This window comes from Xiphophorus couchianus, chromosome 23, assembly GCF_001444195.1.
Source record: "Xiphophorus couchianus chromosome 23, X_couchianus-1.0, whole genome shotgun sequence".
NCBI classification, from domain to species: Eukaryota; Metazoa; Chordata; class Actinopteri; order Cyprinodontiformes; family Poeciliidae; genus Xiphophorus; species Xiphophorus couchianus.
Genome location: NC_040250.1, coordinates 17,194,372 through 17,218,068, shown reverse-complemented (window position 1 = coordinate 17,218,068; position 23,697 = coordinate 17,194,372). Strand labels below are relative to the sequence as shown.

At 40.4% G+C, this 23,697-nt stretch overlaps 2 protein-coding genes across 7 annotated transcripts; both read left to right on the top strand.

Annotated features, from left to right (window-relative positions):
- Positions 1-10,631: 10,631 nt before the first annotated feature.
- Positions 10,632-16,143, top strand: LOC114139670 (muscle M-line assembly protein unc-89-like). 2 transcript variants are annotated; one of them, XM_028009715.1, is made up of 8 exons: positions 10,632-10,871; positions 12,822-12,874; positions 12,968-13,041; positions 13,163-13,227; positions 13,324-13,486; positions 14,029-15,279; positions 15,359-15,459; positions 15,575-16,143. In XM_028009715.1, the coding sequence occupies exons 1-8, from the start codon at positions 10,764-10,766 to the stop codon at positions 15,620-15,622; spliced, it is 1,863 nt and encodes a 620-aa protein (XP_027865516.1). In that variant the 5' UTR covers positions 10,632-10,763; the 3' UTR covers positions 15,623-16,143. The 2 variants fall into 2 exon arrangements, with proteins under 2 accessions (XP_027865516.1, XP_027865515.1); XM_028009714.1 differs by having other exon boundaries at positions 10,632-10,898.
- A 512-nt stretch (positions 16,144-16,655) lies between these two features.
- tmco6 (transmembrane and coiled-coil domains 6) lies at positions 16,656-22,734 on the top strand. 5 transcript variants are annotated; one of them, XM_028008081.1, is made up of 13 exons: positions 16,656-16,859; positions 17,799-17,899; positions 17,978-18,090; positions 18,177-18,360; positions 18,460-18,564; positions 19,412-19,503; positions 19,612-19,728; positions 19,834-19,948; positions 20,262-20,442; positions 21,660-21,754; positions 21,845-22,012; positions 22,109-22,180; positions 22,322-22,734. In XM_028008081.1, the coding sequence occupies exons 1-13, from the start codon at positions 16,769-16,771 to the stop codon at positions 22,385-22,387; spliced, it is 1,500 nt and encodes a 499-aa protein (XP_027863882.1). In that variant the 5' UTR covers positions 16,656-16,768; the 3' UTR covers positions 22,388-22,734. The 5 variants fall into 5 exon arrangements, with proteins under 5 accessions (XP_027863882.1, XP_027863881.1, XP_027863885.1 ...); XM_028008080.1 differs by having other exon boundaries at positions 19,831-19,948; XM_028008084.1 differs by having other exon boundaries at positions 22,109-22,233; positions 22,322-22,374.
- Positions 22,735-23,697: the final 963 nt, after the last annotated feature.

Sequence of the window (23,697 nt, the reverse complement as noted above, 5' to 3'; positions counted from 1 at the left end):
CTTCATCCTCACTGACTCTCCAAACTGTGCCAGCCTAAATGAAAGCATTTCACTTTTCCTAGAGGACTAATCAACCCCGCCCATTTGCCTGACTGGCCCACTGAGAAAACATGAGGCCCCCTGCCTCAAAAAAATCACACAAGCCACATAGAGGTATTGCTGCTGTATCCAGGTGTTCATTCAGACTTTACATCAAGTGTTTAAAGTTATACACAATTAAGCAATGTAGATATTTCAACATTTTGCTCTGTTCCATGTAAAAACTGTTTTTATTGCCTTTAGAATTTGAGCATTTAAACATTTTCTTCCACCTATGCTCCTTCAAGGTCATGTTAAAAAAATCCAGTCCAATCTCCACAAATTGCATTAGAAATGTTTCCCTCTTGGGTGTATTCGTGTCAGACAGAGAATTTACAGAAAAAGACCTCCACTCACAAAATACCTGCTGGGGGAAAGTTGGTTCTCCGGGTGGCTGTTGGGCCCCAAAGCCACAATCCCGAACACTGTTCCCCACTTTGCTCCACAGCAGTCACAAACACGTTCCTACTATTCCTGCTGTTTTACAGGGGTGGCAGACCTGAGCAGAGAGACAGAGCAGACTCCCTGGCCTCTGATAACATCCCTGAGCAGGCGTAAAAGAAGCACTTTACAAATCACCTCAAGGGTCCACAGAGCGCAGCGGGACTGCAGAGCTTCAGCTGCAGCTCATGAGTCGAGTTATTGCTCCACAACATCTCCTCTGTGAAGCCCTTTACAGTGCTGCAGATTGATTTTGACTGGGAAGGAGGGAATTTGTTCTAGTAAAACTTTTTAGGTTTTATACTCTTTTTATTGTGTTCATTTTGATATGTCTCACACACTACACTTTGGGAGACGAATCTATTCTATTTTAATGTGTTCTTAAATTTCTAATACATTTGTTATGAGACATTTGACACAAAGCAAATAAACAGAAAAAAACAAAGGAAGCAAGACATTTCTGGACAGGTTTTAGGTTCTGCATGAAATGAGACAGTGGTCAAACCCAGAAAGGAACTGAGGAAAATCATTACTCACAACTAGCAGCTGTCAAACTGACAGCAGGTCCTGTCAAACTAGCTGAAATAATGAATAAACAAAGCTATAGAAAAAAACATCAGAATATGAAAATAATAGCAAACATGAATGCATATATTGCTTACATTGCTTTAAATACAGAAAACATAGAAGTAAATTTATACGGATTACATGTAAATCCAACACTTTGAAGAATTAGTGTTGGATTTATTGTAACTACACTTTGCAAATTGGACATTACATTAGTAAACATTTCACAGCTGCTTTTATTTGTCTTTGTGTAACTATTTCTGCTAAGATCAAAGCTTTAAAAATATATTTTTAGAGGTACTCATATAGTCAATTAATTTCTACTGAGATAAAACATCCTGTATCTCATACAAACTAAAGTAAAAGGAAGCACATCCTGTTGACATTACTTCAAACTTTCTACCTTTATGTAGGTTCAGCAGTGACCATGTTTGAACTATAATAGGAAAAGCTTTGAGTATTTGAAGTGAATTAAAGACTGCCATTGCAGTTGAATGTGAAAGTTAAAAGGTAATTAATAGTGAAGCAATTGTTAAAATAAACATTATGGTATTGTTTTCTAACATTTGCCTTCAAAAGCTTGAGCAAAACAAATTTTTGTAGTGTTTGATGTATGCGGCTTATGGTCACATTTAAATTTAAGCTCATACGATCATCGTATGAGCTTAAAAAAGTGAGTATAGTCTTTAGCTTGACATCTGTTACACTGTGAGACATTTATGGCCCATTTTGTCTTACCACTGTTGTTATTTTACAAAGATATTAAAAATATAACTGATGTGAAAAGGCTTATTTCTCAGAGTACACAAGGTATTGGCTAATATGTAATATAAAGATAAATGAAATACACTAAAATGCATTGAAAATTTAAAGCGTTTTTGGAAAACCTTAACCTCAAATATCCTGGTATGTAGCATGATACAGAGCCTCATATCTTAAGTTCAATGCATATTTAAAATTTGCATAAGACCTGTATTTTTGCACATTTCTGTTTTGATATCTGTTTTAGAAAGTATACATATACTTTCTAAAACCTTTCTTGCACCTCAGGGTTACTGAACTGATACATAGCTTATGCCCACATAAGGATTGATCTGTTGAAGATAGCATTTGGCAAACACACTGGAAGGTAAAACATCATCCCCTGCAAATGTTGATATTAGGACCTGTGGGTATGGAGGTTGTTTGGAAACCAGAGGAGGTATGGGCCCGTGTCCCAAAGAGAGCACAGCTGCGGTTGGACATGTTTTTTAGCAGTTGAGGCGGCATCTTTGGTATGGAGAGTCCAAGTCTGAGGCATGTCAAACCTGAAAAGAGAAAAGCAAAATCATAGTTGTGCACTTTAAGTTTTATACCATTATGTTTACTTATGCTTTTTTTTTTCTAGACTGAGACACTCTGAACACAGTTGCAAAAATCAAGGCAAAAACACAGTATTTGCATTTCATGTCAAACGTCATGGTTCTAATATAACCCATCTTTGCAGTAGTTTCTGTGTTGCTTAACAGCCACACATCAATCTGACATACTCCACGAAATTTTTTTTAGAAACATAATCTGTGATTACTACAAGATACATGTATTGCTTCGGTCTGTATATCGTTCATAAATTGGTAAATGACTTGTGCTTGTATAACTATTTATCAAGTCCATTGGACTCCAAAGCATTCACACACATTCACACACTAATCGTTGTACATATATGGAAGTGCTTCTTGTTTTGGATGTGACGCAAACATGTGCATTTGTGTCAAAAAGGTTTGTTCCAAAATTTCCTATCTATTTTTCATTCCTTCTAGATTTTCATTTCCTTTTTCTTTACCTAAAAATATGATGACCTGAAAATAAGATGTGGAAAGTTTTGAAGTAAGAAATGATCTCTCAGTCTTTAGCAGCTGTATCTGTTTTTGGTATGTTAGCAATAACATCACTCAGCTCTAACACCACAAAAGCAAAAATACTGACCTCAAGCATGTACTCACTCACATTCACTATTTTCTTGTCCTGTTGCACATTAACATATCTCCAAAATAGCCTTAGCATACTAAGAACTCCAGCATTTACCAAGAATGTTGTAATAAAAGTATTTTTAGAAAAAAACAACCTCATTCTAACACCTTCTGGGAGACTGAAAAAACAAATGCTAAATATATAAGTGTTCGTTTTTGTTTTTTTGTCATTTATTTCAATAAATATTTGTTTGTCTGATGCAAGACTAAAATGTGGGAAGTGACAGATATTCTTGAAAACCTCAGTCGTATACGTATGAAAACGGCGTGACTCAGAGGAAGTCAGTGGCCATGCCAGTTGCTCTCATTGATGTCACTAATGAGACCAGGGTGCAAAGTTAGATTAAACTGACTGATTTTTCACTTTTGATCCATTACATGTCAGTTTTTTCACAATTAGTTAGTCTGATACAGTATAAAGCATATTAGTTCACATGTAAAGATACTTACTACAAGCAATGTCTTTTCAAGTAGCTAGAGAATGGAGAATGTTAGTAAAATTGAGTGGGTAAATATACATTTTGCTCTAAACAGCTTTGACTGGTTTAGAGTCAAAATGTAAAAGATATGTTTCACATTAAAGGTGAAGAAAGCTCCTTTCTCCAAGTTTAGTTCAAAACCTTCCTCTAAAGACTCAAATGAACTTAGGCGTACTTTATAAAATCACCATGTTTCTAATATAATCTTTGTATCTGCCTGCAGCTCCTGCTGCTGCTCTGTGTTAGTCTTCACCAGATGTTAGTTTTGGCAAAAGGAATCATTAGTGTTACTGAATACGGCTGCTCCCCCACACTGTGAACACTAACCCCTTTCTAATCTAGAAGGCCCTGCCCGTAACCCTGGACATTACTCCCTCTCTCTACTAATCTGAGTGAGTCTGGGTGGAAGTGCTTCTTTTTAATTTTTATTTCTCAGCATAGAATCAAAAGCTTTCCCTCATTTCTGTTCGACTTATGTACAATGTCGAGTCTTGTTCCAATTGTTGGCAGTTATTTCTTCTTTTTGTCAAGTCTACTACAAAAAAATCTAATGAAAAATGTACTTTATTTTTCAAAATTGTGCCTAAGAAAGATAGCACTTTGTTGTAAATACCACTGCAAGAGGTGTGAGCTCCTAGGTTGCGGCCCAAACAAGGAATCACCGTGCACATGGCGCCGCCTCTCAACTCAACATCAAGTCCCTCCAAGCAGGTGAGACTGCATGTTTTGGAGCAGAAGAAATCAGGTGATACCAGACCTGCAGCAAAGACAGAGGAATAGAGGTTGGAGTACCCCTACTGTATGAAGGGCACAGTTCTCCCATGAATGGGGTGAGAAACCAGCAAACCTGAGGCATCGTAGAGACATTTCCCCCTGACCCAAGTTCCAGCTCAAGGAAACCTTGTTAAGAATTTCCCTTACCAGTCACTGTATCTTGAAACTCATTAAACCGTCCAATCAAAAGTAATGATGGATGCTGTGTACAAAGGGCAAACAGACTCACTGACTCCACGCCTCTGTAAATTTGCAATGTGGCAAAATGACAAAGCGCAGTCATGAAAAAAACTGAAAAAAATAGAACCCATTCAAATGAGCAAAATTTAAATTTCTTAAAAACCTCTGACAAGATCAGATGGGAACTGGCCATGGAGGCTGCTAGCATCCTGACAGCACAGTGAACTAGATGTTGGACTTTCTGGCAAGTACTAATTGTCTCTGTAGTTGAGAATAGTGTATCCTCCTAACATCTAGATAAAAATAATATGATGTATTCTTGGAGTTTAATTTACAAAAACCCTTGTAAAGTTTGTGTGGTTATGAGATAATAGTGTGTGATTTACTATAGAAAGGCCTCCTTTAATGTCAGAAAATTAGCAGTTCAGAAACAAACATTCATGCTTATCTTTTAATCAGAGTTGAAAGATCATAAAGAGTTTACCCTTTCTAGGAATTTCAACATCCACTCATCAGCTGCTTCCAGGTTGGAGCTCAGTGGTGATCCTCTCTCAGATCCAGACCTGGAGCACTCCATGCATATGTTTAGCTTGGCTCTCATGGAGTTGAAGCAGCACCTGGCCAGCGAGGCCAGCAGCAACACTTCATTACAACCTTCTTTCCAGTCATCTGGAATTAAATACTACAAGGATCCCACAGTTAAATCAGACGGTGCATGAGTTTGTGTGCTTTTTGTCCACTGGTTCTGTTATGAAATGATCTAAGTGTTCACACATCTGTGCAAGTGTTGTATTTAAATCTGTTTTGTAAATTTACTCAGGTGGCAGGAATGGCAGGCTGCGGTAAGCAGATTTCACTGGTGGAAGCCCACTCCTCCATGGGCTGCCACCTTATCGTGGTGGAGGGGTTTGAGTGCCCCAATGATCCTAGGAGCTATGCTGTCTGGGGCTTCATGCCCCTGGTAGGGTCACCCAAGGCAGACAGGTCCTAGGTGAGGGACCAGACAAAGTGCAGCCCGAAGACCCCAATGATGAAGGAAAACCTTGGACTTGGTGTTCCCTCGCCCGGACGCGGGTCACCGGGGCCCCACTCTGGAGCCAGGCCTGGAGGGGGGGCACGATGGCGAGCGTCTGGTGGCCGGGCTTTTACCCATGGAGCCCGGCCGGGCTCAGCCCGAAGAGGAAACATGGGCCCCCCCTCCCATGGGCCCACCACCCGTGGGAGGGGCCAAAGGGGTCGGGTGCACTGTGTGATGGGTGGCGGCCAAGGGAGGGGACCCTGGCGGTCCGATCCTCGGTTGCAGAAACTGGCTCTTGGGACGTGGAATGTCACCTCTCTGGTGGGGAAGGAGCCGGAGCTAGTGCGTGAGGTCGAGAGGTTCCGGCTAGAAATAGTCGGTCTCACCTCGACGCATGGCTCTGGTTCTGGAACCAGTCTCCTTGAGAGGGGCTGGACATACTTCCACTCTGGAGTTGCCCAGGGAGAGAGACGTCGGGCAGGAGTGGGCATACTTGTTGCTCCCCATCTCGGCGCCTGTACGTTGGGGTTTACCCCGGTGAACGAGAGGGTAGCATCCCTCCGCCTACGGGTGGGGGGACGGGTTCTGACTGTCGTTTGTGCTTACAGGCCGAACGACAGTTCAGATTACCCACCCTTTTTGGAGTCCTTAGAGGGGGTACTGGAGAGTGCTCCTCCTGGGGACTCCCTTGTTCTGCTGGGGGACTTCAACGCTCACGTGGGCAACAACAGTGAGACCTGGAGGGGCGTGGTTGGGAGGAACGGCCCACCGACCTGAACTCGAGCGGTGTTCTGTTGCTGGACTTCTGTGCTCGCCATGGATTGTCCATAACGAACACCATGTTCAAGCATAAGGGTGTCCATATGTGCACTTGGCACCAGGACACCCTAGGCCGCAGTTCGATGATCGACTTTGTCATCGTTTCATCGGATCTGCGGCCGTATGTCTTGGACACTCGGGTGAAGAGAGGTGCGGAGCTGTCCACTGACCACTACCTGGTGGTGAGTTGGCTCCGGTGGTGGGGGCGAAAGCCGGTCAGACCTGGCAGGCCCAAACGTGTTGTGAGGGTCTGCTGGGAACGTCTGGCGGAATCCCCTGTGAGACGGAGCTTTAACTCCCATCTCCGGCAAAACTTCGAACACGTCCCGGGGGAGGTGGGGGACATGGAGTCTGAGTGGACCGTGTTCCGTGCCTCCATTGTCGAGGCGGCCGATCGGAGCTGTGGCCGCAAGGTTGTCGGTGCCTGTCGCGGCGTACCCTCGAACCCGTTGGTGGACACCTTCGGTGAGGGATGCCGTCAGGCTGAAGAAGGAGTCCTATCGAGCCTTTTTGGCCTGTGGGACTCCGGAAGCAGCTGATGGGTACCGGCGGGCGAAGCGGCGTGCGGCTCGGGCGGTTGCTAAGGCAAAAACTCGGGTGTGGGAGGAGTTTGGAGAGGCCATGGAGAAAGACTTCCGCACGGCTTCGAGGCGATTCTGGTCCACCATCCGGCGTCTCAGGGGGGGGAAGCGGTGCAGCACCAACACTGTTTATAGTGGGGATGGTGTGCTGCTGACCTCTACTCGGGACGTTGTGGGCCGGTGGGCAGAGTACTTCGAAGACCTCCTCAATCCCACCAACATGCCTTCCACTGAGGAAGCGGAGCCTGGGGACTCTGGGTTGGGCTCTCCAATCTCTGGGGGCGAGGTCGCCGAGGTGGTTAAAAAGCTCCTCGGTGGCAGGGCCCCGGGGGTGGATGAGATCCGCCCGGAGTTCCTTAAGGCTCTGGATGTTGTAGGGTTGTGTTGGTTGACGTGACTCTGCAATATCGCATGGACATCGGGGGCAGTTCCCCTGGATTGGCAGACTGGGGTGGTGGTCCCCCTGTTCAAAAAGGGGGACCGGAGGGTGTGCTCCAATTATAGAGGGGTCACACTCTTAAGCCTCCCTGGCAAGGTCTATTCAGGGGTCCTGGAGAGGAGGGTCCGTCGGATAGTCGAACCTCGGATTCAGGAAGAGCAGTGTGGTTTTCGTCCTGGTCGTGGAACACTGGACCAGCTCTACACCCTCAGCAGGGTCCTGGAGGGTGCATGGGAGTTCGCCCAACCAGTCTACATGTGTTTTGTGGACTTGGAGAAGGCGTTCGACCGCGTCCCTCAGGGAGCCCTGTGGGGGGTTCTCCGGGAGTATGGGGCACCGGGCCCTTTGATACGGGCTGTCAGGTCCCTGTATGACCGGTGTCAGAGTCTGGTCCGCATTGCCGGCAGTAAGTCGGGCTCGTTTCCGGTGAGAGTTGGACTCCGCCAGGGCTGCCCTTTGTCACCGATTCTGTTCATCACTTTCATGGACAGAATTTCTAGGCGCAGCCAAGGTGTTGAGGGGATCCGATTTGGTGGCCTTAGGATCTCATCTCTGCTTTTCGCAGACGATGTGGTCCTTTTGGCTTCATCAGATCGTGATCTGCAGCTCTCGCTGGATCGGTTCGCAGCCGAGTGTGAAGCGGCCGGGATGGGGATCAGTGCCTCCAAATCCGAGGCCATGGTCTTGAGCCGGAAAAGGGTAGAGTGCCTTCTCCGGGTCAGGGGGGGTGTCCTGCCCCAAGTGGAGGAGTTTAAGTATCTCGGGATCTTGTTCACGAATGGGGGAAGAAGGGAGCGGGAGATCGACAGGCGGATTGGCGCAGCGTCTGCTGTCAAGCGGGCGCTGTACCGGTCCGTCGTGGTGAAGAGAGAGCTGAGCCAAAAAGCGAAGCTCTCGATTTACCGGTCGATCTACGTTCCCACCCTCATCTATGGTCATGAGCTTTGGGTCATGACCGAAAGAACGAGATCGTGGATACAAGCGGCCGAAATGGGTTTTCTCCGTAGGGTGGCTGGGCTCTCCCTTAGAGATAGGGTGAGAAGCTCAGTCATCCGGGAGGGACTCAGAGTAGAGCCGCTGCTCCTTCACATCGAGAGGAGCCAGTTGAGGTGGCTTGGGCATCTGGTCAGGATGCCTCCTGGACGCCTCCCTGGTGAGGTGTTCCGGGCACGTCCCACCGGGAGGAGGCCCCGGGGAAGACCCAGGACACGCTGGAGGGACTATGTCTCTCGGCTGGCCTGGGAACGCCTCGGGATTCCCCCGGAGGAGCTGGAAGAAGTGGCTGGGGAGAGGGAAGTCTGGGCCTCCCTTCTGAAGCTGCTACCCCCGCGACCCGACCTCGGATAAGCGGAAGAAGATGGATGGATGGATAGATGGATGGATGGATGGATGGATGGATGGAAGTATCAGGTAATTACCTGCAAAGAGACCGCAGATGAGCGATGCTAAACACCCGGAATGCAGATTTATTTCCTGGGCTAACCTGCATAAATGTATCTGTTATTTTGTGGCCTCTTGCTATTGAAGCAAAGGGAAATTTTCAACTTTTTTTTGTTGTTTCTGCTTCACTAGACTTACTACCTGTTTTGCATCAGTGCTTGAATAAAATTGAGTTATAAAAACGTGACACAGCAAATTGTATAAATTGTTGTTCCTCAGTCTATCCTTTTGACACTGAAAATACGAACCAATTCAGCCATCTTGTCTGGCTGAGCTGAGTATAATTGTATGTGTTAGTGAGGTTAAAAAGAAAAAAAAAGGATTGTGGAAGGTGTTGAAATCAAACTTGGTGAGACCCACTGAGCACTGACATTGAATTTGGAATCCAGTCTGTTTGCCTTTCCTCCTTTTCTGATGAATGGGGCTCTTTCAGTTTGCAGCTCACAACCATCTCTCCCAGCCTGGCATGTCCTCTGCCCAGCTGGCTTTATTTTCTCCCCAAACTAATCAGAGAAATAAGGGTCACATGTTTATCCAAACACACCTGAGAGAGAGGAAACCAGCTTTCCCAGCAGCTCTCTGATTGGATTGTTTGACTGGGTGGTTTGTTGATTGTCTGGCTCAGGAGTAGGAGATTTTTTTTTATTTCTTTTTAGCAAGAGCAAACAAGGTGAGCAAATTCCACAAAGCTGAAAATGTACCTAAAGGATAACAAGAGTAAGCTTATTTTTTAGCTTGTGGGGTGATATTGTAATCTGTTCTTGAACAAACTCATGCATGCACTTCACTTTTTTTTAAACTAAGATTTGAAAACTACTCTAGGTGGCATTAATCAGTCTGTGGACTTGACCCCGGTCCCTCAGTCTCCCCTGAGAGCTTGACATTAGCCTCAAGATGTTTTTTATTGTTAATTTGCAATGTACTCTCTTCTGAAAAGTAAGTAATGGGTTCTGAAAAGTAAAATCTTATTTTTTTTTTCCTAATGGCTAGCTAATTGGATGTGGCAACAAACTCCTCTGACTTCAAATGTTGATCCAATTCTTTTCTAAAGTCCGGTACACCTTTTTGAAATTCTTTTGCCTTGTGTTTGTTACTGCAATGCTCTCTTTCAGAAAGATCAATTTTTATGTTTACAATTTTCCAGGATCAAAGTACCAATGTTTTTTTAACCAAAGTTGATGATTTTTTCAGCCAAGAGAGAAAGCTGATGGAACCCAGACCAGACGTCAAAAGCGTTCTGAGATAATAAATGTTTAGGGTTTGACCAAGCCAGAGATACTCCTTCTCCAGCTCAGTGACTTGGATGTTTTGTGGTGGTACTCTAGATCTTCCTCTATTAAATTTCTCACTCTGTCCCAAACTTTCCTTCATACTTATAGCATCACTCCATTGTCTATACCCAGCTATTCTTGCAGAATTGTGGAGAGGCTGGGGACTATGTTTTGAGGATACACCCTGGAGAGGACAAGGGCCAACACCAAAACACACAAATAGCAGGCACAGACTAAATTGCAGTGTTCTGGTGCTTCCTAAACACGGACTGAAGATTGTTTAAAATTGATTCAAAAATAATAAATTGTGTTAGAAAAAAACTTGTGTTAGAATTATCTGAATTATTCAGATAATTCAGTTTTTATCTGAATTTAAAATAAATTTAAAACACATTAATTCAGATGTAAACTTAAAGGAATTTGGTTTTCTTCAAAAATGTGGTTGAATAATCCGTGAAATAATGAAAACTAAAAGGAGGAAACGCCAACACTATGAACTACATCTCCCATGATGCACTGTAGCGGCTACGGGAAATACGTCCTGTATCAGAGTTCAACATGCGGGTTTCACTTTAAACAAGTCCGTGTACCATGTGGCTAGTTTTAACGACAAAATCATCGTTTCTGTAGCTTTCTGTCTGTCTGTTTGTCCGTTTTCGTTTTGATCATGTCTGTGAACGCATCACAACTGGAGCTGAACCAGCTCATCTACCGCCATTTGAAGGAGCATGGTTTCCTTTCAGCTGCAGAGGAGCTTCAGAGGCACAGCCCACAGGTCAACACAGTGCTCACAGACATAATGGTACATAGATTAGTAACGTTAGTTAGTGCAAAAAAATGCGCCAAACTCCGCAAAATGCTGCAAACTTATGAAACGCTAATCAGAAGATGATTCGTGAGTGTGTTTTATCATTAGGTGCTTTGCAGTGACAAAACTTGTGCTGGTTCAAATTTAGCCCTCCGATATTTCAGAACAAATAGTTACTTTGATTTTTAAAAAATGCTTTTTTTGCATTAGCAGTTATTGTAATAATGTCTTACCAGTTCAACAACACCAGTTCACAAAAGCTGTATATTATCAGTTGCGTAAATGTAGCCTATAGGGTGTTCTGCAATGATGTCCGGGATTTTCTGTTCAAAGAAAATGTACTGGGATTTGCAGGAACTCTAGTTGGGATGATGGGAACTTGATGGTGTTTGTTATCGGTCAGCGGCATCCTCGGATTGGGATTTAGAGATTTTAGGAGTTATTATCACTCTGCAAAAGAGTGAAATAACTTAACATCCCCATCAACTCGCAGAGCCAGTGTTTTCTGGCAGCTTTAGCATGAAATTGTATAGTTTTTATTAATTGTGTCCTTTTAGTAGCTTTTTCCTGTTGAGGTCAGCAGATTTAATTTTTAAGATTCATAAGTGTACGGGATCTACTGCAGCTTCTTACTGTGGAAAGTAGGGAAATGATCACTTCTGAAGATGAAAACCATGAACCTGTAAATTTAACACATTCAAAATTAAAAGCTTTTTAAAAGAATGGTTCTCGCTAAACAGGTTGATCCCAAAACGCGTTTTTTTTTTTTTACTTTTGTATTAAGGACCTAAAACTATTTGTTATTCAGGTTCAATGGAATATGAAGTTGCTTAAAAGAAATAAGATGAATTACAGCGAGTTGAAAGTTGTTCTTAAAAACTAATTCTCATGAAAACTTCAGTTCAATTTTTAAAGGTCCCTTTTGTCCAATATTTTTCTTCGGATAAAAGCGTACTTACAGTTGTGTAAGAGATGTGAGCAAAGAAAATCCTTTATATAATCTTGTTTAAATCAGATCTGTACTGTGTACACTTTTGGACAGCCTCTTACTAATGTTAACTAGCTGTGTGCATTTACAGTGACGTTATTGGCATACAGTGCCTGACCCTAATTTTTAGTACCCTAGGAAAATATATTTGTATATTTGAAAATATATTTGTTGTTTGAAATGGCATTATCACACACTAAAATAATAACGCTGCAGTTATGTGGAGTCTTTTACCATCATTATCATCTTCCTCATTAAGGAAACGTTGTGGTCTTGTTCAGCTCTTTTGTTCAGAATTTATAATTCATGATTACTCTGACCATTGACGTTGAAAATCTGAGATGAGTGGCTATTTTTCTATTTCCTGACTTTCAACCACATGCCTCGCTTGAATGACATGTTATTTTCTCTTTCTCATGTTGAGAAATATTCATTCATTACCCAGAAAGAATGGAAATTATAAATTATTTGCCAGACAATCTGATGAACTTAAAAAGCAAAAAAAAAAAAAAACGTAACAAATGCGCCAATGAATGTTCTCTAAATTAGGTAAAGCTCATACCAAAACTGAGAACGTGTCATTTAAAAGACCATAATTGAAATATTTTGACACAGTGTCATGATTTGGTTCTGTCATGAGCAATAAGATTTAAAAAAAAGATTTCTTGGTTATTTGAGATCTTCTAGTATTGGTTTTGATTTTTAATCTATTAAATACAGTAAAGCCAATTTGAAAGATTAATTTAGTCAAAATGGAGATGGAGTTGAGCCTGGGGGGAGTTAGAACATTATATTACATATAATTAATGAATTAAGAAAACATCAGAGTACTGCAAGAACTGTTTTATTGAAATAATACCAAGTTTGAAATACAGTCTGTTCAACTGTATTGAATTTGATGTTTTAACTTTGTTTTTTATTTCCTACAGGTGGAGTCAAAACCATCAGCCTCTTTATTAGACATCTACAAATCATGGTTAAAGTGAGCCTTTTTTATCAAATAAACAGAACGATTATCTCTGGGGATTTTTCCTGCTTTGACATGAACTCAAACTGTTGTTTTTACTCCTGATAGGAACCCAAAAAAGAAAAGGTGTCCAAAATCAGAAAAATGCTCAAAATCAGGAGAACAAAAGACTCCCTCTAAAGGTGCAGCTTTTATTTTTCTCTTACTGGCATTCATATTTTGGAAATTAATGTGGCTAGTATTAATACTATTAGCAAGTATTCAGAACCTTTTTAACATATTTTGTCTGCTTGTCATATTAAGCCAAGACTGCCTCAACAAGGAAGAAGAAGGATAAACCAGCTAAAATCCCAGCTTCACCAAAGAAGGTAAACCTTTCATCTCCTTCTGTCACCTCTTCAATATTTTCAATCTTTTTTTTCTGTTTTCTTTCTCTCTTTTTTTTTATTTTTTTTTTATTAAAGTCTGTTCCAGCAAAAAGAAAAAAAAGTGATGAAAAGCCAAGTCAAAGTGTTAAAGCAAAGAAATCTAAGCCTAACACAATGGAGAAAGCCTGCGGTGACGAATCAGACTCTGACAGCAGTCTGGATATAGAGAAGTGGAAGAAATTACTCGACCAGTTGACGGGTAGGAGAGTGTGAAGTTTAGTACGTTTTGGCAATGTGAATATGTTTGCTGTGCAAAAGTATTCGTACTTGCTGAAATGTTTTACATTTTGTCTTGTCACATCCACAAACTTCATTTTAATTAAACTGTGAAATGGGAGGAGTAAAACTTTTTACAAGTAAGACTATGAAAAGTGTGGCATGCATTTATGTTCAACCTCTCTGAGTCAATACATTGTAGAAATATAACTTGCGGTGATTACAACTGTAGATTTTATTTGGGTGTGCTACTACCAGCTTTGAGCATCTGGAGATGAGTTTATCAGTGTCTTTTCTGCACAATAACTCGACTTCAGTCAGATTGGATGAACAGCATAGGTGTGGACTTTGCCTGAGCCATTTGAAGACAGGAATGTGCGCGTGTGAATCTTAATCTTGTGTCATAAAATGTCAAAAAGTATATTAAAGTTTGTGGTTGTAACACCACAAAATCTGAAAAGTAAATGCAGCTCCCGCTGGTGTTTGAATCATTCAGCCAAATTTCTGTTTGCTGTGTCTCTGCAGAGGTTGACGTTGCCAAGATGGAAACCATCAACGCTCTGGCCTCTGAATCGCAACCCAAGAAAAAGAGAGTCAGAAAGCCGCAAGCCAAACCTCTGTCCGAAGCTGACGCTCCTGTCCAGCAAAATGGTGAGACAATTGGACAGAATGAACAGGGCATAGAGAAAGTTGGGACACAAACGCCGACAAAGAAGAATGCAGCAAAAAGGAGCAAGAAAGAAAGTCCAGCACATGTGTCCTCCCCGACCAAGCAGAGTCCAAATAAAAGAGTAAAAAGTGTAGAGGACAAGCAGGCTTCATCCGAACTCCCTGAGAAATTTGAAAAAGAAACAGAATTACAAGAAATGTTGGTCCCTGTGAATGCCAAAGATGCAATGGCACAAGAAACCAAAAAAAAGAAGAAGAAAAAGAAAGAAAAGGAGAAAAATGAGGACAAGATAGAGGGGAGTGCAAATGAGACAAATAGTGATGGAAAAGACAGCAAAGAAAAAAGGAGTGAAATCACCGAGCAGGAGGAGGCTGGTAAGACAGAAGGAGCAAAGAGAACGACTAAAGAAGGAAAGATGGAAGAGAGAGGCAGTGACGATGACAACATTTCTGAGTTAAGCTTACAGAAAAAGAAAGCGAAAAAGAAGGAAAAAGACAAATCCAGCAGCGAGGAAGGTTTAGCTCAAATAGACAAAAAGAAGAAAATGATGGTTGTTAGTGAAGAAAATTTGAAACAACCAGATAAAATAATAAAACCTGGTAAACCAAAGAAAAAAGAAAATAACAATATGGGGGGTAATTTAGAATATGTGAGTGTGGGGGAGGAAGGAAGTGGTGTGCAAACCATTGAAGAAATAGAGAATTCTAAGGAAATGGTAACAAAAGAGAAAACCAGTAGTGAGGAATATTCGGCTGAAATGCATAAAAAGAAAGCGAAGAAAAAGAAAGACAAAAGCGTTATGGAGGAAAATTTAGAGCATGGAACTATGGCAGTAGAAGAAAATGTTGGAGACGAATACAATTCAGAGCAAATAGGTGGGAAAAAGAAATCAAAGAAGAAGAAAAGAGAGCCTCTTGGCTGCAAAGAATTCCCAGAGGAAGTAGTTCAAGAAAAGAAAGCAAAAAGGAAGAATGAGAAGTCTGATGAAAATGATTTAGTTGAAGAAGAGAAACCAAAAGATGACGATGATCATACGAATAATAAATGTACATTAGAGACGGACGAGGGGAGTCTGGAAATCACAAGTCCTCTGAAAAAAAAGAAAAGTGAGTCATAAGCAGAATGTGATTATGCCAGTGTGCAGTTTTTCTGAGTTTGTTTACCTTAATCTTAATTTTCTTTCAGAGAAAAACAAATTAAAATCAGACGAGGCTCCAGAGGAAGCTGAAATTTCTACACAAAATGCCTCGACAACACAATCTAACTCGGCTGACGTCCACAAAAAGGTACGAAAAGCCCTCAAGATTAGCAGATAAATGAACTCTAAAATGGTCCATTTCTTTACTGTTCAATCATACATTTACAGTAACTGTAACTAACTCTGATATTAAACTTCCACAGAAAAAGAAATCCAAGAGGACAGAGTCGCGAGAAGAATTGACTCCTTAACCCAGTAGAAGCTCTTAATGAAGCTACGCATCATTTCTAACCAGAACTACATGGGTTAGAAAGTCAGCATAAAAAACATGTAAATAAAATGGACATTTTAATTTTTGTACTATTTGTACTTTTTTAAATTATTTTTAGGCACTGTATCACGTAAAGGTGTGTATTTACAACATGTCATGTTTTGTATCTGATATTTGACCTGGGAGACTTCTACATTAAATTCCTGATCTCAGTGTTAACTTCATATGTTGGTTCAAGGACTGCAATTGAAAAAAATGTCCCTGTACATTTTTACTCATCTGTTGATATTTATTCACTCCTCTGCCACTAGGATTTTGTGGCCAAGAAAACATCTCTCAATTATTTTTTTTTACCATCTTTGTGTTCATAAAAAAAATTACTGTTTATTGTTTAAGGTGTTTTTAAAAACTTTGTCAAAAAAGATTATTTTGTTGCAAGTTTTGGTGTACATTGCACATAAATGTTTTAATGCAAAATAAACATTATAGTTTTGTATTAGACTGTACTCCTCTTCCTTCTGGTGTCCCATGTAGAGCATGCACATAGTAAATTGTTTTAACATTTAGTTGCTACAGTATATGTGAAAATTATCCTGTATTTGGTTCTGGTATGTCAAGAATATTGTATAAATTTGTGACTCTGCCTGTTTCTCTGCCAAAGGCCCTGGCAACTATCGGGGTGCATAGCATCATGAGCCCTGAAATACTACAGAATTCATAAATATCCAATGAACCATGAAAATATTTCACCTGGGTTTTAGCCACATACTTTCTCAAATCAAATATTCCCCTTGTGCATTAAAAGATTACTTTTATACAATAAAAATTACTTTTTTGCATAAGATTGGTCTGTTGCCTTTTTTTTAATTTGCCATTCGTCTCAACAAACCCATTTGTAACTGTAGCAACTTTAAAAGAAAACAAAAAATTCAAGCGTTGGCATTATGTGCGTCCGCTAGGCGGCGACGTAGCCCGTAAAGGGAGGTGAAGCGACAGCAGCAAGCAAGAGTCCCGGATGTCATGCCTGCCATGGTTACAGTTCCTGGTTACGCCGAGATGAACTGAGCACCTGACGGAAAGTTTGTTCTTGTAGTTTTATGCTAAATGGTTTTTTGCTGCCTGTGAAATGTGGAGATTAAATAAAGTTCGCCATAAAGCTGGTGGGCATGCTAACAGCCTGGAGGAGCTCAGGACGAAGAGGAGAGAAAAAGAAAGAGGTAACACTTAGTGGGTAACTCAACTGTCAGTGGGTGTGTGGAGAACTCAGTATACCCAAACTTATTTAGTTTGATTTAAGAAGGAAAACCACTACACCCAACAAACTGATCGTCAGCAGGTTTTTATCCACCTTTTTAATGGAGATGTTTGGAGAGTTTGCTGATCTCAGGAGGCTATAAGATGCCAGGAAGGAAAGCTATCAGTAGCATTAAAGACAACTCGTGTTGCTCGTCATGATTATGTCATTAACACAAATGCGTTTCTACAGTTCTTCATATAAAAACCACATCACTTTAACTTCTCTTTTCTGTGTTTGTTTCCATGCATCTTCAGTCTTGTGTAGCTCATTGTTTTGTTTTTTTATTGACTACCGTTGCTATCTTCAGTAAAGCCATGTGCTTCCTTCTTGTGTGGCACCTAATAACTAAAGATTGATTGACCTGAGGAGGGTTTGAACCGATTTTCAAACGAGTCCATAATTCCACAGTGGGGAAAATTGCTTACAAGTAGCAATATTTGAACAGTTGCTAATCTTGCCACTTCAAGTAAATAACATCCCACCAATATCAAAGCAATGTTGAGAAATTATAAAAAGCTCAATTTCAGGCTCTATACGGCTTCGTTATCTCTCGCACCTTGCAATAATCGAAGGTACCATGAGGCTGTGAAAGATAAATATTGTCACAAACTTGCCCCTACACTGGACAAAAATCCTTAACACAGCAGCAAACATACAAGATAAGTGCTGAACAGAAATTAATGAAGGTGTTGCAGTGGCTTAGTTAAAGTCCAAACATGAGCTTCATTAAAAATGTTGTGAAACTAGCTTTTGTTATAATTCATGTAAAATGCGGTAAGCATCTGAAAACTGATAGGCTACTTCCAAATGACTTGAGTTTCAAAGCATTGTTGGGGTCTTATTGTCCTTTCTGCTTCAGCACTGAGGCAAGCCCGCAGAGACAGACAACTTGTGAGCAAGAGGCTCCTTCGTAATGAAGATGAAGAACAGGACACCATGGAGGTTACACCTGGGGAACAGGTAAGTTTCATTAGATCTGATTGATTATTTCCCCATACTTTGACAATATGAGGATATACTGATTTTCTTCCTCCCCAGGATGTGGTCACCTTGTTCCAAAAACTTCACCATGGCGGCACAGAAAAAGAGGCCTTCTTAAGACCCTTGAGTAAAGCTCTGCGTAACCCATCAGCTCAACTCACCTTCATTAAGTATGGTTTTTACATCCATCATCATAAAAAGTGAGTTCAGTCAACTTAACCTCTGATGAACTGTGTGTGTGGACGTGTCCCATCAGGCTGGAGAACAGCATGCACCTGCTGGTCGGCCTCCTCACCGGCTCTGACGCTCGCTGCCGTCTGCAGGCTGTTCGCTGTCTTCATGAGCTCTCTCACTCCACCCACACCAGCGTTGCGTCCGCCTGTCTGCCCGCTACCCCCTATCTGCTCACATACCTGTCAGGCCAGAGCACCAAGTTCACAGTGGGTCTTCACCCATCTCACATGTTCATTATTAGTAGCATCATGTTATTAAAGAGACAGTTTTTAGCTTAGAGTTTGTGCACGTTTCTATCTGCACAGGAGCTGTGTCTGTACACACTGGGGAATATATGCCCGGACAGCGAGACGGTAAAAGAGAGGCTTCTGGCCCAGGGAATCATCCCAGCACTGGCCGGCTGTATGCAGGTAAGCTAAAAGTTGTGATGGAAAAGTAACTGTATCTGGAGTAATTTCTGTTTATATGTTTTTGCAAAATCTTTAGGAGCATCTAACCACATTTGGAAAAAAAAAAAATAACAAGATGAAAAATTCTATCTGCGTTTGAACAAGAAATGACCTGCAAAACATCTCAAAAGAGCTTTACAATACATAATTTTGAAATTGATAGTTATTGCTTTCTATCAATAATTAGTCAGTTGTTATTTTTGTTAGATTTTGGATCAGTGAGATAATTAGAGAGTTTGGAAAAGTCTGGAACTTGCTTTTATCATTTAACTTTTCAAGTTTGGATAAGCGAGGCAAAAATTACTTTTTAAAATTTGCTTAAAGAATAAAATTCTCTTTGGGTTTACATACTGAGTTACATCCATTATTTTTTCTTTACATATAGTTTTTTTCTGTAAATTATCTTCCATTCATTTTTTTTCTTAATTGTATGACTTGCAAATTAATTTAAAAATAACAATTTATTTTTCTCTAATGAAGAAGAAAATAGGTTTTCAAAACCCTCTAAAAGTAATAATAATGTTTTTTTTTTGTTTTTTTTTTTAAACAGAGTTAAAGTGTAAAGAATTGTAGTTTGAGCTTTAAAGAATAAGCATCTACAGTTTGGTAATTTAGTCTAAAGTAGACAAATAGAAGTGTTATATATTTTAATGTTGCCATAAATAAACCAGTTTTCTTTGCCAAACTGATGAATCACGCTGTTTCAAATTTAATAGAGAAATGTTTTAATATTTAAAGGTCTGTAAAATCTCTGAAATTTGATTTTGAATGGGTAATTAAAAAAATCTGTTTTTATTTGGCATTTCAGAACCACAGACATAACCTGGCAGTGGTGGAAGCTGCAGGCTTTGCCCTCTTTCAGCTTCTGCAGAGCAAAGATGCAGTGCAGAAAGTTATCCCGTCAGTACGCTCAGGGCATCAGTTTCCTCTTGGAAAATTACATGTTCTGAACAACATTACTCTTTAACACATGTGTAAGTTCTGAGTAACTTTACTGTGTGCTTGCAGGACAGTCCTGGCCTCCAGCTTACCTTCACAGCTGCTATCAGTTCTGACTCCTGATCCTGATTTTGGTCTGGCTCCAGCTATAGAGTGTGCATGGTGTCTGCACTCCCTCACATCCAGGTGAAAGCTTTGATATTCAGACACTGGTTTTTTTCATCTTTGCACATTTCTTATTAATTGTGGTAATATTTGTTTTCTATCTTTTCTCAAATTTGCATTTAGCAGCTCTGAGGATCACAGAGAGCTGTTGGCGCAAGGGGCCTTGAGGCAGTGTGGTTCCTTGTTGGTGTCACTAGGTGGTGCTGTGGCTGATGGAAACACTGACCAAGGCGTGGAGCTGGTGTGTAAATTCTTACTTTTAGGCTTTTATGCTTATTGTCACTTTATACTGGTTTCTTTTAATGTTAATTTTTACCTTTAGTCCCATTGTACTGTGCATTTTTTTAATAATTGAAATTTTTCTCAAGGCAAACTGGACATCACTGTTAGTATAATTGAAAACGTGCATCATATTCTTTCTTTCATGTCAGTTAAAAAACAGATTTAAAGTAGCCTTTTGTGATTGAATAATTTGTGATTATTTTGTTTTTAGAATATTCAAGTGTATTCAAGTTTGTGCCATTATAACGATGAGTCAAAAATATCCTTTGTAGCTTGTGTGTCCCCTGCTGAGGTGCGTTGGAAACCTCTTGTCGTCCTGCCCTGCAGAAACTCTCCACTCTCAGCTGGGTGGTGTTGATCTGGTGGCGCCGCTGTGTGAACTTGTTGTTGCCCTTATTCACACTCTGCCGACCCTCGCCAGAGAGACAGCCTGGGTCCTCAACAACCTCACAGGTGAGAGCAAATCACATCTCAATCACTGTGACTACAAGTTAAGTTTTTGTAACTGGTTAGGTTTTGAGAAGGAACAAATGGTCTTTAATGAAATGTCTTCTACTAATTTCTAAGTTCACCTGAGGTTAATATCACAGTATAACTACAGCAGACTTTAGATGTTGGCTAGAGGAGATCAGTGAATAAACAGCTTCACTAAGACAAAGTAACACAGCAGACAGGTTGGAGATAAAGTTGTGGAGAACTTTAAAGCATGGGTTGGCTATTTTACTTTTTAAGCTTTTAACATCTCTGGGAGCATTGTTTAATTAATCATCTGCAAAAATGGAAGGCGAATGCCCCGACTGTGATCCTATCAAGACATGGTCATCATCATAAAATGACAAGCCTGACAGGGAGAAGATTAGAGATGCAGTCAGATGTGTAAAGAAGCTGCCCAGCTCTACAGATCATGTAGGAGAGTCTGTTGATATGACAACTATTAATTGTGCACACCACAAGTCTGGCCTTTACGAGAGTATGGAAAGAAGAAATCTGTTGTTTAAAAAGCCACAGAAAGTTCAGCATTCAGTTTGACAGAAAAAATAACACTAACCCCTTGTATCATCCTTAATGTACCATCCCCAATGTAGAAACATGAGGGTGTCAACATCATGCGGTGAGGAAATTTTCATCACAAGGGACAGGAGTCATGGTCGGGGTCCACCGAAGTCCTTAAAATTGATTAAATATATTATTTGCAATAAAGCTTACCAAGCTTTGCACAAAATCAACCTTTTGCAATTGAATTATTTTACACAAAATTCATTATTCTTATCATGTATGCCACACTTTACAGATTTTTAATTGTAAAAAAAACTAAATGCATGTGTCATGATGTTGTTTTCTTAGTTATTTAGTTAAAATCCATATAAAATATATTGGAGCTTGTAGTTGTAATGTGACAATGTGTACTTTAGCAAGAACAGTAGACTCAGCAAAAAAAGCTATATTTCCTAAGACATAAGCAGCCGGAAATACCCAAGCGGTGATTGTTATTGTGAAAGAGAAGAAAAGTGTCCTATTATCCTTTACACATCTGAATGTATTTAATCACTTGCAATGTTGCCAACAGTTTAGCAAGGCATTTCTATAAATGTTTGGAATAATTCAGAAGCATTAAATCCTGTAAATGTTGGTCAGTTTTAATCTGTGTTTTTCTCGCCTCTCTGTTCCAGCCCACTCCACAGAATCTTGTTCCGCTCTCTTAACTTTAAACTTGGTGCCGAGACTGTTGGAGCTTCTTCCTTTTTCTCAAGGCATTAATACTATGGTCAGCAAAAACTAAAGCCTACAGCTGGTACTTATTGTGCCTTCTCCTTTATGTCTAACACATAACAGACATTGTGTGTGTTACATTTAGGTTCTAAGGGTTTTAGCAAACGTTGCCCACAAGAAAAAGGAGTTCTGCATCCAGCTGGCGGAGCTTGGACTGCTGTCTGCCCTCACTGCTACTCTAAAAATGGCCGACCAAGACATAGTGACTCTGAGTCTGGAGGTCCTGTTCATGATGATTGTTAGTTCTCCGCAGGTATGCAGGGCCTAATAAAATGCTAAAACAATTCACTTTAGCTAAGCTGTTATAACAGTGTTTGCCTTTGTTAAATAAGCCTGTTATTTCCTCCAGATAGCAGAGCAGTTTGTCAGCCAAGGTGGACTTTCAGTTTTAGAAGCCATTCAGTACAACAGCGATGGAGAGGTGAGGCGAAGGGCAACATACCTCCTGGAGCAGCACATACTCAGGGAAAAATAGTATGAAATAACCTTCATTTACTTTGACTTGCTTATATTTGTTGACTTTAGGGCCTACATCATAACAATATAAGCTTTTGTGTTGTAGATGGAAAACGTTACTGGTTCACCCGACCCAATCCCAGGACAACTAAAAGAAAAGGAAAGACTTTAAGGATGTTGAGTAATTTGTCTTAACAGTTGTATTGTTTTATATTCTGCAACCTCTATAATGTTATCAAATGGCTACACTTACTTTTTAAGTGTAGATTTTTAAATATTTTTTTTCTAAATAATGAATTGTACACATTTACTTTTTTGTTCTGCACAATTAGTCAAATCCATGAAGATTTGACAAAATCTAATACGCAGTTTATAAAATTAGCTTTTTCTACGCTGGTACAGTATATTTAGTGTAATGTGTCTACATCCCCAGTTAGCAATGTACTAGTCAATAAATTTTTATGTAATAAAAATGTTAATTTATTTAAGTAAATTGTAATAAAAGTGAAACTAAACTTATTCTATTGATTTATTGCTCCCAAACTGATATGTTTCTATAATTTATATCTGTTCGTTTTTGAAAACTGTGACTTGCAGCTTATAAAAACCCCAAATACATATTCTCAGAATATTACACAAAACCAACTATTTTTAATATCAAACTGTTTTGTAATGGTTATATTGCTGTCTTCATGCTCATGGAGGAAAATGGCTGCTTGGACACTGTGAGCAGTCATTGACTCCCTTCATCAGGCAGTCAAGCCACAAAAGTGCATTATTAAAGAAGCCTGGAAAATTGAGTAGAAGGTAAAAGTGTGGTAGAAAGAGGTGGGCAGACAACTGGGCTATAAAGACCTTTGAGGGGTTTAATAAGCAAAGAATTTTGAGGGAAATTCACACTGTGTGTACGACACAATTCAGATCTTTAAGCCCCACCACACAAATGTCCAAGACGTCGGATACAACTGAATTATTCCTTCTGTTGTTCCACTCCGGATTACAAAATGGCATGAGCTGGCCATAGGAGAAAAGGGACTGAACGGTTGAGTGAGCTCAAGAAATTTCCGGAAAGCATTTAAATTATCTTCCATTTTGAGTGATTTGTGTAAGGGGAAACTGCAAAAACTGTGGTTTAAGCACATCATTAAGGACTTTTAAATTAGTTTCATGTGCATATCGATCTTTAATCTGACTGCATTTGTATCTCATTTTGTAAAACCTTTGGTGTCAGCAAAATAAAAAACAACATTTTCACACACACAAAAAAAACAAATGATTACATAGAGCAATAGTTTTCTCATGGGTAATGTCTGCCTTTAGTTTCAGAGTTTTAATCTGTTAGCTGCTTAGAGGAAAATACGCCAGAATTTCACTATTCCTGTTTTTATTCACAAGAGTTCCTTCTTGCAGTTTCACATTACTAATTCACACAAAAAAACTTTGTGTTAGTATCTGCATTGCTCTGTTCTATAAGATAGTTTC